Below are 15,691 nucleotides of genomic sequence, written 5' to 3'. Positions count from 1 at the left end.
TTTTTTAAAAGAAAAATGTTAAGACTTTATTCAAGATATATACCAGGCATTATAACACAACAGCAGAACTTCAACCTTTGGAATACTGTGATTTTACACCCCTTCGATGCACAAAATTTATTTTATTACAGATCGTTTCATAGGGTCTACAGACAAACTAGGGGAAATATGCACAGTCAGCGTCCAGCATGTCAGCTGTCTGAGAACGAAGCACATCCTTTGCCGTTTTAATAACTGTGCAGGGTGAAGGAGTAGGGAGGCGCTCGCTCAGTGGTGGTCGTGGTGGACAAGCACTGTTACCACAAACACACGGACAGTTTACTACACGGAACACACATTTCAGAGGCCAGCGAAATGGGCAAGCGATTCACACAAAGCCAGGAGGGATTGTGACTAAACTTTTCAGTTTATAACACATCTCACCTCAGAAACAGATCAGGTGCTCAATGGCAAATAACTAAAAGTTATTACGTGAAACTTACAGACTTTCGAGCTAGCATTTTGTAAACAGCCTGTGTCTGTATATCAGCAAAAGAAAAACATTCAGTTATATCCTCTAGACAGAATACCACACCACTACGTGTACACTTGGAGGCATTCACATTTTATGTCAGTCCATACACAAATACAACAGCTTGTTGGATAAGTAAACACGTTCTGCCAGAAATATGACAGCTGCTCTCAGCTGTACAGTGAGTGTTTTTAAGAGAGAAACCAACTCCCTAATCAACACTTGAAGGAAAAAGTTACATTTACATTAAGACAGCAGTTTGGATACCTTTGTATTTTTTAAATCTTGAATGAGAAGTAATACAGCATGTCTGAGAGTAGAGTGCTCCAAACTTGTTTTTGGCATAGTTGAGTGCAAACTTGGTAGTCGTACTTGTTGAAACTTTCCATTGTAAAATGGTGAAAATCTAGCTTGTTCACAATAGAATTTTAATCTCTGCTGCTACAGGCATTCATTATTTTGGCGAGAAAAAAAAAGTTGCTAAAAAGCTGTCTAAGTTAAGCTTTTTATGCACTTGATTTTGATAATCCTGGTTACTCCCAACTAACAGGTATATACATTTTAAAGCATATATTTTCCCTTTACCTAAAAATATTCAGTGCACTTGAAGAAAACAGATTTTCTGTCTTCCCTAAACAGGTTTCAGAATTGGTGGGTGTGGGGCATAAGCAAAGAACAGACAGCCTCTATCTGTCCTCTGCATCACAAATTTGCTTTTAGGTTTATTTTCCTAAATCCTTTTGTAAATTACAAAGTCACCTTCAGGGTAATTATGGAAAGAAGGGATTTAAAATGTCTACATCTGGTAACAATCAACTTCAAGTAGAACCCCTCTTGAGGCGGCTAAGATCCAGCCAGTGTTGTCATCAGCAAAGACCACTGATGTACAAGCATGTCGCTCAGTAATGAAATCATCTTTACCTGGGCCTGTTTATAGCTGGTGGACAGGAAGGTCTATGTGGTACATAGCACTAATTCTCTAGTCTTCAGGGCATATCTATGAACAAACACAATCCAAATATTATAAATAACTGGGTTGTAACCACTGCATGCATTACACTGAAAGAAAACACCAAGTCTAAGCACAAATCTAGAGTCCTACATGTTGGCTCAGATCTCCAAGGCGACAGCAGATACCTCGGACCAAAATGCTGTTTAAACCAGATTCGTCTTTTCTGACAGAACTCTCAGTCTAAGCAGGGAGTCCCCTCAAGTAGTGCTTTATTTTCCTACTAAGCAATCTGGGCTTGTATAAGATGCCTATTAAGACCTAAAGCGCCCATGAGCGTGTGACTTCCCTCTCGTTCACATTCTGGACAAGCCCTGGAGGGAACAGAAGGATGCATGCCACAGCGGCCCATGGAGCTGAGCAGTAAGTCATAGCCATTAAGATCTCAACCTCAAACGTTTCTAGAACCCAGCATTCTGATTGTTACACAGGTGTCTCAGATGTATTTCATAGTGTATCTGAAACAAAGCATAGTTCTAGGTTTTGTTTTAATTGGGTTGATTGGTTGGTTTTTGCTTAGTGTTCTCTAAAAGAAGGTGCTCAGACCATAGGCTCCCCTGCCTGGGGAAATCAGTCACAGCACAGGTTACTATGAAGGAAAAACAGTCATGTGTCAAGAACTTTTGAGACACTGAGAGTGACCCCTCATGACAGCTCTGTGAGTCCACAGTCCCAAACAGTTTTACCAAGGGTGAGCCACCTGCCCAGGCAAATGGTAACCCCTGAGAGGACTCAGAAGCTCGTCATCCTGAATCCAAGGGGAAGACAAGCTTCCTGGGACTCTTCCCTGATTCTAGGCTGTACCCCTAACCTCATTACACTCATCTTTGTCACTAAAATATTGTCTCTTTGCATTCTACACTTCTCTGATATACTGATTAAATATCTGTCTGAAAAATATGGGCCACTGGCCTGTAGGAAGAGGGATGTTTGACTGGAGCTGTGTTTGGAAGCTTTATAAGTACATCTAAGACATTCTTGAGAATCAGAACAAATCTTGACACTTCTGTTTCTGCAGTTCTCTTACATGATCAGAATCTCGGGCAGCCCTTGCAAGCCCACTACATTAAGCCAAAAGCCATAAATATGTACATCGTAGTCCAAAGTATTAGTACCAAGAACAAAAGTTTTACAAAATTGCTTTGTTTGCATTTACAGGACTAAAAATGAAGTATGCAACAAATAAATTACAAATGTCCATCTCAGCAGGGGGTGATTCTTTTATATTTCTAAACACACACTGCTGTCTGTAACGACAATCCAATTGTGGAAAATGACGAACTTCAGAAGACAAAGATCACACCCCCCACACGCTACCTTGCCTTTAGCCTCTCCCCAGCAAAATAAACGGAAAAAACAATTCTGTTAAAAGTGGAAGAGAGGAGAGAAAGGAAAGACCATGTCTGTGAGGCTGCACACTCAAAGCACACCAGCCTGCAGGTTTCTATGTAATTAGTGAGTAGCTCTTTAAGGCAGAGAAGAAACATTCTGTGTATCCGGTGCTGTTGTTGGCTCATCTCACTCATGTGGTTTCAGTGGCCGAGGATGAGGTACTTTTCTTCCTGAAGCGAGATCGAAGGATTCTAGGCGGTGCCTGGGAGAGAAGAAAAAAAAGGCATGCCTCAATGTGGCATAAACATGGAATCTTTTGAGGACAGCACCTGGATGGGTCTGTGCTGAGACATTGGGTTCCTTTGGCCAAATGAACACATGGGGGAGGTAGCTGGCTGGGGCTGGGGCTCACTCTGTTTCCACAACAGAATCCGAGTCCCTTCCCAAGCATCTCCGGGAAGCTGAGCCAATTGAGAAGGCCGGTGCCCACCTCTTCATGCTCTCCTAAGTCCCTGGGTCTCACAAGCGAACGGTTGCGCAGAAGGATGACACATCATCCTTGTGTCTGCCTTGGGAGCAAAATGATCTTAACAAGTGACTCAGCAGAGATGCCTCCCCAGCGCTTCCCTTGTCTTTGTCATTCCCTTCAGGCACCGGCCTCATGTTTCTTGGTACATGCTTAAAATTTCCATCACCACATTTCCAGCCCTCTTTCTGGGTGTGAAACCCTTTAATGCACAGCAAACCATACAACAAAGTGAAACGCTGCCTTTAAATAGAAAGGGTTTTCTCCGAGTATAGCGCTCAAGGGGGTTCACACAAAGACTCCAACCTGCCCTCAACCCCTGTCTCTGTCCACTTCTCTATAGTCACCTTCTTTATCTACACACGCCGTCCTTTCACACCTCTATTCCTTCTGACTGGAAGCCCTTCCTCCCTTTTCTGTCTTGCTATTTCTAGTCCTCTGTATGACTTAGCCCCAAATCACTCTTGAGCCCCTCCCCCCATGGCCCAGTAACACACAACCAGGATTGTCACCTTTGTTCTCACTGTGGCTTGCACATTAGAGGACACAAGGACTCTGCACCCATAGCAGGTGTGTTTGCTCACTGTTTCCCCCACCCATTTGAACTTCCTGAGGGCAGGTCCATGTTCACCACCATTTCCCAGTGCTGCTCAGTGTCCAGCAGGCACATGGGGCAGGCGTGGAGGCTGGGGGACAGAAGGCCCCGGCATTCCACATCCTGAGTCTTCACACTATACTTTTACGGCTAGCAAATGTTGACCAGCCACCTCTGGACAGACAGTAGTAGAAGAATTAGTGAACCTATGTTTTAGTAACCTGCCTCAGGCTGTTTGTTTAACAGTAAAGCAACTTGTGGAGCTTTAAAATACAAAACCCATATGGCACAAACCCTTAGGCCCTAGAATGATTTTGGTACCTTCCTCACTCGCCCTGTCCCCGTCTCAGGGCTGCCCAGACCATAATGCGCTCCTTGAGCAGGGCCCAAACCCAAAACATCTTTTACCAACACCTCAAACTTCAAAATTAGCCCATGAGCGCCCCATCTTGGAAAGGAAGCTGATGGACTTGACACTGCAATGCTAGTAACTACGTCTTAGTGTGAACAGAAACAGGTCATTGTGTGTGTGAAGGAGAATCTCTCACTACATTTCCTCATCTGGGTCTCATGGCATCTCCACTCTGTGGACAGGAGGACTCCCAACTTGCCTCAAATGGATTCTCAGGCTGTAGTATTCAGCAGATGGGGAACAGGAGAGGCGACGTGAGGGGGCAGAGAGGAAGACTCTGGGGTCGCCCAATTCTGCCGGCCCTGCACCTGAGCTCAAGGCTGGTGACCCCCCCAACCACGACAGAGCCAGGCCCAGGAGGCTCTAGGCCTGGCTCTCCTACTGCAAAACTCCATCCACATCTATAACTGGCAACAGTACATAGATTGAGTGTATTGTTTGGGGCCATTGTAAAGGGCTGTGCCCCTTTAATAACATACTATGAATATCTGTTTTGTATCAGCACCTATGCTGTGTCTTGGAGATACAGTGATGAACAAGCTTATTTATAAAACCTTGTTAAAAACACATTCTGAGTTTTTCTTCCCCCCTAAACACTCATTTGGGTTGCTTTTCACTCACCTATCTTAGGTTAGTAGTTAATTAAAAAAAAAATAGACACTATATCCCATCTTCTATTTCCAAATAAAATTAGTAGGGCCTTTTTTTGCCCCTTGGCAAGTAGCTGGATGCTGCCAAGTAGCTTGTCCTGCCTGACTGATGGTGATCTTATACCCCAGACACGGGAGATGCTGGATGCCCCCAAAAGATGCAGCTCCCAGGACCCCCAGAACTCCAGGGCACAGTCCCTGTGCAAACACATGCTCCAGCCCACAGCCCCAGACACCATGTACCTCCAGGGGGAACTCCGTTTTTCGAGGTGCCTTATACTTGTACATGAAATCCAGCAGGTCTTCCTCCTCATCATCAGAGAACGCCAGTGGGTTCTGGACCTGGTGGGGCTCCCAGGCCTTCACACCACCCTCATTTACATCTCCCTCAACCACTTAATGTCCATTTACAATCTACACAGAGGAGACAAAGTACAGCGAGGAGGGATCAGTGGAGAAAGGAGCAAGGGCGGCAGGCAAGAGCAAGGTTAGGCACACAGCACGGAAATCCAGGCCTGTTAGGACAACCGAGGCCCTTCTGTCTGAAAAAGCAGCCGGTATGCTCTGGGGATACTGCAGGGAGATCTGGGATTGTTAGGGTACAACGGTGAGACTGGCCACAGGGAAGTGGGGAGGAAGGCACCGCTTCTCTGAGAGATGGAAGATGTTGTTTAACTGACACATGTCAAACCCTGCAGCTTAGACCTGTGACACCACACCAGAGGAATGCTGGGGGCGGCAGGGTGGGGTGTCCCCACTAGAAAGCAAAGTGACAGCCATTTGGAATAGCAGTGTTCTCTATTATACATACAAGCAATGTTGACAGTGCATTACACTTGCATATTCAGCTCTAAGGGTTGTTTAAGAGACAGGATGGAAAAGGCCAGGATGCCTCACAAAGAACCTTAAGCAAAGCTGTATAGATCTTTCATTTCAAAAGGCCAAGTCCTCGAGCAGCAACAGAGCCGAGTGAAAGGAGAATCTAGTCGCAGCCTTCCCCTCAAAAAATGACAGCACAATTCCTGTTTTAGTCTTCCCTGATTAAGCCACAGGAAAAGCTCCAGAATTAATTCATGGCATTGAACACATGATATTTTTAAAAATGTTCAATGCTGAATACATCATCTGGCCAGAGAGTCCCATCTTAGTTGAGACATGAAATATTTCCTGCCCATACCCAGCCTGACACCCAGAGACACATCTTTCTATACTGTATATATTGATTTTTATCTAGAATCACAGGATGCTAAGTCGGGGGGTCCTCTGGCCCAAACACCCTGAGGCCTGCAGACAGAAACCAGATCTCTTTCTGGGACACCCTACTACTGCTCCTAAAAACATGTCCCACCACCAAATATGCTCTCTCCATCAAAAGGGAACTTCCTAGACTATAAAAGCACCAGGTGTGGGCTAAGTAAGACTAACAACCAAACCCTAATCTTGACCAGCTTTCCCAGTTACTGCTGTACTCCCCAACAGCCAGCAAGAGGCAGCACAAGACCACAGTTGTCTTAACCATGAATTTCAATGCTGAATTGTAGTCTGGGAGTGACCTGCTCAGACAGCACCTTAAAGGGCCAAGCCTGAGATTGTTAGCCTTTGATTTGTTTTTAAACTCTGTGTGTCCCCCTGCCTGTTTACTCTGGTTTAGGTTTTCCTCTGGTCCCTTCCCCTGCCCAAATCAGCTGCACCGTTCCGACTGTTGAAAATGAAGACTGGCCACCCCAGGGAGCCTTCCCTCAATACACTGGCACCCCTGGCCTCCCCATTCCCTCACCCTGACAGCGCTTGGAATCTGTACCGTGGGGCTTCTGCTGCGTGCCCTGGTTCTCATGTCAGTCTCATTGCCACAGACCAGCAGAACATGTCCTGAGCTTTAGGGACCATGGCAGATCCTCCCTCGGTCCCTCTGAGCACCTGACCCAGGGCTGAGCACACAGTGGCCACTCAGTCACTAAATTAGGTGGAACACTTGACAACATCTCAGGGCGGTCAGCTCTTCTCCCAAATCAGACCTCCATACCCATCCACAAAAAAATTCCTTCTGGGTTCAGATACCTCGTGCCTGAGGGAGGGAAAATAGACAAAAGCCCTCAGCCCCGGGGCAGAAACTGCAGAAGCAGCCTGGCCAGCTCCACCCCAGCCAGAAACCCTGCATCCTGGGAGCAGGCTTGGGGACTCACTGGGGTCTGTGCGTCTGCACATGCAGTTGCCTCTAAATCCAGGCCCAGGGCTTTCCCTGTACTATCACTCTGAGGTTCAGAAGGCAGTCCAGTCACCACCAAGATCCTCAGGCATCAACACCTTCAGCCTGCTCACCCAGTCTGGATTCACTGAGACTGAGCAATGAACTCACACATTACCAACATAATAAGAATTAATAATAATAATAACCACCGCCACTATCTCAAGGCTGAAACCAAAATGGCTTTGAGTTTGCTCTCCACTGCACAGTTGAACATAGACTAAAGGGCAGAAAAAGAGGGACGCACTGGCTCACTAGGAGTGATGGGTCAAGGGGAACCCAGGTATCAGGCAGGAATAGAAAACAAGCATTTAGCTCAGCAGAGGCAGGAAGCAAAGGAGACTAATGTGACAGCTCAGCAGGCCAGACATGGCCTCAGCTGGGCCATAGAGAGAACCTATCGATATAAAAAAAAACTGTGTTCACTCAAGGTTTCTGTCAAGAGTGTTGTCTGTAATATTCTGCCTCACTCTCAGGATCCATGAGCATAAACATTCTAGAAAAGCTGAGCCTCTGGTTGGCTACTGTGTTATGACACTGAATCTCTTAACTGTGTTTCCCTCTTTGCACTGGCTGCCAGGTCGCCCAGCCTCTTTGACAGCCCACAATTTTATGGCATGCATTTAAAATTTTCTTCTCACTTCTGCCTCCATCTTGCCTGCCTATTCTCTTTTCACCAAGCTTCATTTTTCTTACTTTGGTCTGACCTAGCATCTACATTTCTGCAAGAAGACTTAAATCCTTCTTGGAACAGGCGATACTATCAATAAAAAAATAAACCCTGCAGAACATGGTCACACTAAGGAGCACCAGGACAAAGATACGGATGAGTGGAGGAGAAGTGTATTGCCACCCACATCTTAGTACTCTTGATGGCTTCCAGAAACAACGTATATGGGAGGAGCGTCACTTGTGGAAGGTCATGGTCACAAGGACCACCTCTAAACCTCAGCTGATAGCAGCCAGGGCCTTGAGCCTGCAGAGCTCACCATAATGCCCAAGGCTGGGGGCCTCTGGGAAACGGCAGGGGGATCATCTTATTTTCCACAGAGGGGCATGGCCACATGGCCTTGGCTGACATTCTGTACTAGCAAACGTGTCAGCAGGACTTCAGCAGGCTGGGAAGCAGCTCCACTTCTCTCTGTGGGGAGGGCAGGGAGGTAGAAACCGGCAGAGACTCCTAGCCCTTAAAAACCCAGCAAATCCATCGGCACTGAGCCCTAGGCACCCCCACCCCAGCAGGCGGCAGAACAAGCCCCGGATTAGCAAACACATCCCACACAGCACACATGAGTGGCAGCACTAGTAGAAATCAGCAAACATGTCTGGAGAAGAGCACACCCATCTGGAACACTTACATCCGCGTCCAACAGCCACCGAGGAGAAAGAAAAGAATATTCCGTTAGGGCAGGATCTATTGGAGATGAAACTGACATGCCTGTGTGAGCATGCACACACATGCACACAAATTCGCAGACACACACTTACTTCCCAAGCTCTAAACCTTGTACAGCTCCTGCTGATGTCAGTCACAGGAAACTACTGCCCAGGCCACACTCACATAAAACGCAATCCTCCCACTGAACCCCCAATAGAACGGATAAACAGGGATGACTTCACTTTTTACAGCAATGTTCCACAGACTTGATTTAAAATTTAAAACAACAACCCATCTCTATAACTCATTCCCAGCAGTACTAGAGTTCGGTTCTATATTATAACAAGGTAGGTACAGAGAAAAGAGAGGAGGAAGGGAGATAGGGACAGGGAAGACAGAGAGAATAGAAATGCAGAGAAAGAGCATGCAGGAAATAATAGGGAATCTACCGACAGAGGGGCAGGAATGGAGCACAAATCGGGGGAGAACATCATCCTGTAATCTGAGATGCAGATAAAAATCAATGCAAGGGACCAGGAGGGCCATCTGACCAAAGCATCTGTGAACCCCAAAATCTTCTCTCATGGTATCACTGCCCAAGAGTTGGTCTCCAGCCCCAGGTGCCAGACAAACCTCCCCCAGCACCATCTGCTGACATTTCACACCCAGCTCTGTTCACTGAAGAGATGGTCAGAGCTGCAAGGGCCCAACCCCACCACTTGACAGAGGAAGGGACTGAGGCCTGAGAGTAGAGGGACTTCCCACAATCACGGAGGGAAGTGGTGTAGATGAATCATCAGCCGGTTCCTTGCAAGAAGACCTTAGGGAGGGGGCAGGACTCAAAGGCACTGCGTGTTAACAGGTTTGGAAAAGGGAGCACTGGGGCAAAGGCTCCCAGATCACAAGCCCAAGCTGGCCCACCCCAGCCTCAGGCCTCCTCTGAGACCTACCTGCTGCCCTTTCCCTAATAACCTGCCCTGTCCCCACAGCTCCCAGGGAGAGCAATCTCTACTAAATTCTCACAATCAACTTCAGTTCTATTGGGTTGTCAGAAAAGTCATGACGTATTTTGTCTATGTTTTTCAAAGGTCATTTATTTATATAAACAACAAAGATCAATCAATGATATACTGCCCGTTTTGTTTGATAACATTTGGCCATCTTTCAGTGAGCTTCAGAATTCCTCATTCATAGAAGGACCTGTCTTTATTTGCGAAAAACTGAACAAGGTGCTGGTTTACAGCCTCATCTGAATTGAACGTTATACCATGCAAAGAGTTTTGAAGAGAGCAAAACAAGTGGAAGTCTGACGGCGCAAGGTCAGGCGAGTATGGTGGGTGTGGCAACACATCCCATCCAAGCTCCAATAATTTTTGGCGGGTGATCAAACTTGTGTGTGGTCTCACGTTGTTGCGATGGAACACAACTCCTTTACAATTAACGAGCTCTGGATGTTTCTGGATGACGGATTCTTTCAAACTGTCCAATTGCCGATAGTACACATTTGAATTGATTGTTTGGTTCCTTGGTAGGAGCTCGAAAAACACGACACCTTTAAAATCCCACCACACTGAGAGCATAACCTTCCTCTGATGAATGTCTGCTTTCGATGTCGTTTGAGGCAAATCATCACGTCGGGACGAAGACCATTTGTGCACCACTTTGCTGTAAACAATCCACTTCTCATCACCAGTTATCAGTCACTTCCAAAAAGGATCGTTTTCCTCATGTTTAATGAGCATATTGCAGATGTGCCATCAAATGAACTTTGAGTTCATGTGGAACCCAAATATCGAGCTTGCTTACATATCCCAGCTTCTTCAGGTGGTCATGAATGCTTAAGTGATGGATGTTCAATGTTCCTGCAATCTCTCATGTCATGTAACGTGGATTTCACTCGATCAATATGTTTATTTTGTCGTCAACAACCTCGGTAGGCCTCCCTGAACCAGGAGCGTCGTTGAGATCAAAATCACCAGCATGGAATTTCGTGAACCATCGCTGGCACTGACATTCTTGTAGAGCATTGTCACTGTAAACTTTATGCAATTCTTCACAAAATTGACGTGCATTCTTCCCTTTATGTAAGTAAAACAGTAAAATATGGCAAAAATGCACAACTTGGTCTTCCATCTTCAACATGTTGTAAAATCTCCAAAACCCAACCAAATTGCTCAATTTTTTTTTAGAATGAAGCTAGAACTGTCAGCTGTCAAGTGCCATAGCAATAACATAGATGCGAATGACTCCAGTACTTCCAAAAATACAATAGTGCCATCTGTTGCAAACATGCGTCATGACTTTTCCGACAACCCAGTATTTACATGCACTGGAAATGCAACCTCTGATTATGAAGCCACCAGGTGTCATGGGAAGTGAGGGCTTCCCAGGGAGCAGCACAGAGCAGTCCCATAAGGAAAGAATGGAGGAGAAGGTGGCTTTATTCTCCCTGGTTCCCCAAATAACAGTATCTCAGAGCTAGAAGCTCTCTGAATGGCTCACGGAATTTACAAACCCAAAATTTTAAAGGGTGGATTGATTGACAGAAATCACCACAGCTGCCTGAGGCCACTGGGACTACATGGTTGTTTCCCAGGAACTAGTCCATCCACCAGGCCCAAGAGTAGCCCCCAGTGCTGGAAGCAACCGCGTGCAGCCTCTCCTCCCTTCCTTTTCTCCATCTCCCTCCCTGATTCCTTTTTCCTTTCATATAAGTGACAGGTAACGTTATATTCATTTTAGGTGTACAACTTAATAATCATACATATATGCCCTTCCAGTTCTGATGTGGATCAGGACACCCCCAAGGGTCATTCCTAGCCAGGGTATGAGGACGGTCTCCACTGTTCCCCAACTCAGGAATGCCTTTGACTGTCAGCTCACATTGGGCTTATGGCCTCCAAAACCCCCAAACCTTAAAAATCCTTGGCATCGAGAAGCCTTCAAAAGGAGAAAATAGGACAAAAGGACTCTTCTTATAACGTAGCTTCTTGTCTTCCGGCTCTCCACCGATGTGAGAGGGACATGCCATGCCTCCGTGGCACTGGGGCTGGTGGCACAGGCAGCAACAGTCATGGTGCGTGCCTTCCCCTCACACCAGCCGGCAGCTGCAAGTCAGGAGTGGCCCCCTCTCACCTGCTAAGCCAAAGGCAGTTCCCCCATGAGGGGAGCCCTCTGTGGGGGTGAAAGAGGAGCTGGTTTGGTCCAGGACCATTGCCACTCGCTTCTGTGTCTAGTTAAGGTTAGGGAAATAGCAGGTCAGGACAGAGCGACATGGCCCAGCACGGGGTGGCCATGGCTCCACGAGCCGTCACTCGCACACGGGAAGGGCAGCAGCAGCAGTCCCTGTGCAGGACGAGGAGACCTCAGGCTTGTCCCCTCTCTCTGAGGTTTCCTAGCTGCTCTGGGCTACAATCATCATCATCGTCATCCTTCCAAATGTCCTTTCATAGCCATTTTCACAACAGCACAGTGAGGTGGGAAGCGGAGATCTTTATCTCCATTTTAAGATGAGGAAACCGAGGCTCAGCGTGGTTAGGTGATTCACACGCAGTTACATAGCTAGTAAGTGGCAAAGCAGGACCGGGGCTCCCTTGGTAGCAGCAGGACCAAAACCTCTGGAACTGTAGGGTGTCATCATGTTAGAGGCGGTGGGTGAGTTCTTGTGTCCTCATCACTCAGGGCACAAGGAAATATGACCTTGTGGTGGTTTTATAATAACCCCACACATTCTTTGATACTCCTTCCTTCAAGAGGTGAAGATTAATTCCCCTCCCCTTGAGTGTGGGCTGGACCTAATGACTCATTTCCAACAAATAGAATAAGGCAAGAAGTGGTGGTATGTGACTTCAAAACTAGGTCCTAACAGGTACCATGATGTCCCCCATGCTTGCTGTCTCTCTCAAACCAGTCCCTCTGGGTAAAGCTCGCTGCCACGTGGTACGGGTGCTCAAGCAGCCCTAGGGGGGCCCAGATGGGAAGCAAATGAGGCCTCTAGCCAAGAGCCATCAGAGAGCCATCTTGGAAATGGCTCCTCCAGGCTTAGTCAAGCCTTCAGATGACTGCAGCCCTGGGAGACATCTTTACTACAACTCTTGAGGGACCCTGAGCCTGAACGACCCTGAACTACCAAATTCCTAGCCTGTAGACACTGTAAGATAATACAGGTTTGCTATTTTAAGGAGGTAACTTCCTGAGCCCTCCCCCAGACCATGCAGCTAAAAGGGAGCCCCAAGGTCATGTGCCAGCTCATGGTTAGAACCTCCTCCCGAGGTGAGTCCAGCACGCTGCGGAGAGGCTGGCTGCTTACTTACCTTTTCGGGTCCTGCAGATGGAGCAGCATGTACACACTGTGGGGATGGGGGGCACCATCAGTGAAATCCCCCACTTGAGAGAAACCAGCCCCAGGCAAACAGGGAGGCCTCAGTGAAGTGTGGGGATCTCAGTGTGTTCAATATAGGGGTCCCAGAAATGAGGCTCTCTGTAGAGACACCAAGGTCGGGGTGGGGATCATTCCAGATTCAGCGTCTTCTTGGGTGCTAGAAAATGCCCTTGCCTGACCCACAGAGGTCAGTCCTTTTATTGTGCAGCCCCAGGGAAGGCAGGGGTTGGGGTCAAAGGTTCCTCTGGGAAATAACTCCAACCACCCCCACTAATCAGAATGACCTCTAGGAAACCACAGACTGACCTCTGACCCCCCAAAGTGCTTAGTGTCTGGCCATTTGGTCCAAAGCCTAATTGGCTGCTGCTTTGCACACTCCATTGGTCTTGGTGCACATCCAGACCTTGGTATACAGCAGGTGCTCACTAAATACATGCTAAGTGTCTCCAAGTTCACGGAAGGCAAGAATCGTGACTTCAACTCCCTTTGTATCCTTTCTGGGGTCCAATGCCAGGCTTTCAATCGAGGTGTCTGACAAAATACCTCCCAGTTCATTCTGGAGGGAGGGCAATGTGTTTTTGTGAACTCCATCTTGTAATTTTGCACAAAGGGAATATATTATTATTTTACATAACCTGTTACAAAACACCTCATTCTGTGTTGTACTTTTTCCACTAGGCACCATGTTTTCAAGATCTATTTGTATGTACACTGGAATTATTGCTTCCAGTTGCTGCATACAGCTGCATGGGGTGCAGCCACCATCTCTTACCTGTCCTCTCCCAGGTTGCCCTAAACTCCTGCCCCCTGTCCAGGGTTTGGAAATTATCTTGTTTGCTCTCCTCACAACCCTAAGACATAGGCTGAATAGGGGTTATTGTGTCCTTTTCACAGAGAAGAAAGCTTAAGGGAATTGGTCTCATCTCCTCTGCCAAGGTCAAATCCTCTGGTAGTGACAGCCCGGGCTATCATTCTGATAAAGGTTCTGAAGCTGAATCGAGGCCCAGTGGGAACAAGCGTGCTGATTGCTTAGTGATATCTGTCTCGTTGTGTTGCATCTGCTGTCCCTGCACAGGTCCAGTGTCACCCAGCCAAGAAGGAAGCTCAGACGTGGGGCCCTTTCCCCTACCCGACCACACCTGGTGTCCGAGGCCCGCCCTGGGGACTGGGAAGGCATGCCAGCCCTGTGTGGTGGGGCCCTTTGCCAGACTTCCTCCCAGGCACCACACTCCTCAGCTCAGGGGTTAAAACTGCCCCAGAGCCTCTAATCTGGGTGTTTTTGCCCCATGCCCAGGCCCTGGACCACCTTTCACCTGTCTTTCTTTCTGAGATAGCTTTTCTTTTAGGCCCCAGGACAGCTGGGACAAGGGCCACAGGGCCCCTGTCCTCCCTGCGGGGTCAGCACCTCCCTTCTCTGCTCCCTGAAACCACAGGTGCTGACGCCAAGGGCGGGCAGTGATGAGAGCTGGGTCATGCTGCAGCACAGCGGGCTCTCTGGTTCTCCACAAACTCCACCAGGTTGGCCGGCGACCAGAGCAATGCCCACTGCCTCCCTGGGTCACAGCAGAGGACGTCACTGCTCATGGAGGGTGGCAGGGCCAACACCAACACAAATCATCCCAAACTCTTTCCACCTGGTACTGGTCTGGGAAGATGTTCAAAGCCCAGGGATACCTCCTATTGCCTTTAGATCCCACCAGATCGCTCACTTTCTTAGTTCTGAGGCTTCCCTGAATAGCCCACCAAGGAGAGTTCTAAACAGGAGGCCTAGATTCCTGTCCTGTGTGGCCTCGGCACAGTCTACGACCTCTCTGAGCCTACTTCCTCTACTTGGTTCACCTCTATAACAACAACATACAATCTCAGAGGGAAAAGCACTGTGGGGCTACCGAGGCCCACTTCTTAGAGCCTCGGTACATAACCATTCAACTCTGCTTTGGACCCTTCCAATAGTGGGGAACTCACCACCTCAAAAGGTGGCCCAGTTCTCTCCTGGACACTTTCATCTATAACAAGAACAATTTTAGCAGCTACGGCACAGACTTCCAGGCATGATCCTAAGCACTTTTACATGGATTACTTCATCTGAATCCTCACAACAACCCCACAAATAGGGACTAGCATTCCTTATGCACAGATAAGGGATCTGAGGTACAGAGGGAGTAAACACCTTGCCAGTAAGTGGTTCCCCCTTGGAACTTTACCCTATTGGTTCTTGCTCTGCCTTGTCAGCCTCACAGAATTGGGGCCCTTTTTTCTTCCAAATGAAGAGCTTGCATTTGAGGGCAGGTAGCCAATGAGCTCAGCAAGGGTGAGGTGATACCTAATTCCAGTTCACATCCTGATTTCTGGGACAGTGCCCAGGAAGTCAGGAGCTGTGGGCACTCAAGGAAACCTGGTAGTCAATGGATGAGTAAACAGAGGGCACTGGTCCAGGAATCAGAAGGCCACAGGAGAATGCCACCAGTGGGTGACCCTGGTAACCATTCCCTTTCCTGGGACTCTGTCACTTCATTGGTAAAATCAGAGGGTTAGATTGAGTGATCCCTGAGGTTCCCTTCCTGCCTGGCCTTTTGAGATTCCATTCTAAGTTTTCCTGGGGTGGGTTCCCCAGGAGATAACCTCTCCCTGAGGTGGACCTCCCCGTCATAG

General features: G+C 47.7%; 1 protein-coding gene across 6 annotated transcripts in view; it reads right to left on the bottom strand.

Annotated features, from left to right (window-relative positions):
• REEP1 (receptor accessory protein 1) overlaps positions 1 to 15,691 on the bottom strand; it is a 123,552-nt gene continuing 107,861 nt past the window's right edge. For 4 of the 6 annotated variants that reach the window (XM_019631508.1, XM_019631509.1, XM_019631510.1 and 1 more), the window contains 3 exons: positions 12,972 to 13,007; positions 5,279 to 5,430; positions 1 to 3,114 (listed from right to left, as the gene is read on the bottom strand). In XM_019631508.1, the coding sequence (XP_019487053.1) occupies positions 3,043 to 3,114; positions 5,279 to 5,430; positions 12,972 to 13,007 (260 nt within the window). In that variant the 3' untranslated portion in view covers positions 1 to 3,042. The remainder of the gene's footprint in view (positions 3,115 to 5,278; positions 5,431 to 12,971; positions 13,008 to 15,691) is intronic. The other 2 variants (XM_019631512.1, XM_019631513.1) reach the window with 2 other exon arrangements.

Source organism: Hipposideros armiger, unplaced genomic scaffold (genome assembly GCF_001890085.2).
Source record: "Hipposideros armiger isolate ML-2016 unplaced genomic scaffold, ASM189008v1 scaffold_1003, whole genome shotgun sequence".
Classification (NCBI taxonomy): Eukaryota; Metazoa; Chordata; class Mammalia; order Chiroptera; family Hipposideridae; genus Hipposideros; species Hipposideros armiger.
The sequence above is the reverse complement of the archived record's forward strand: the minus strand, read 5'-3'. Positions and strand labels throughout refer to the sequence as shown.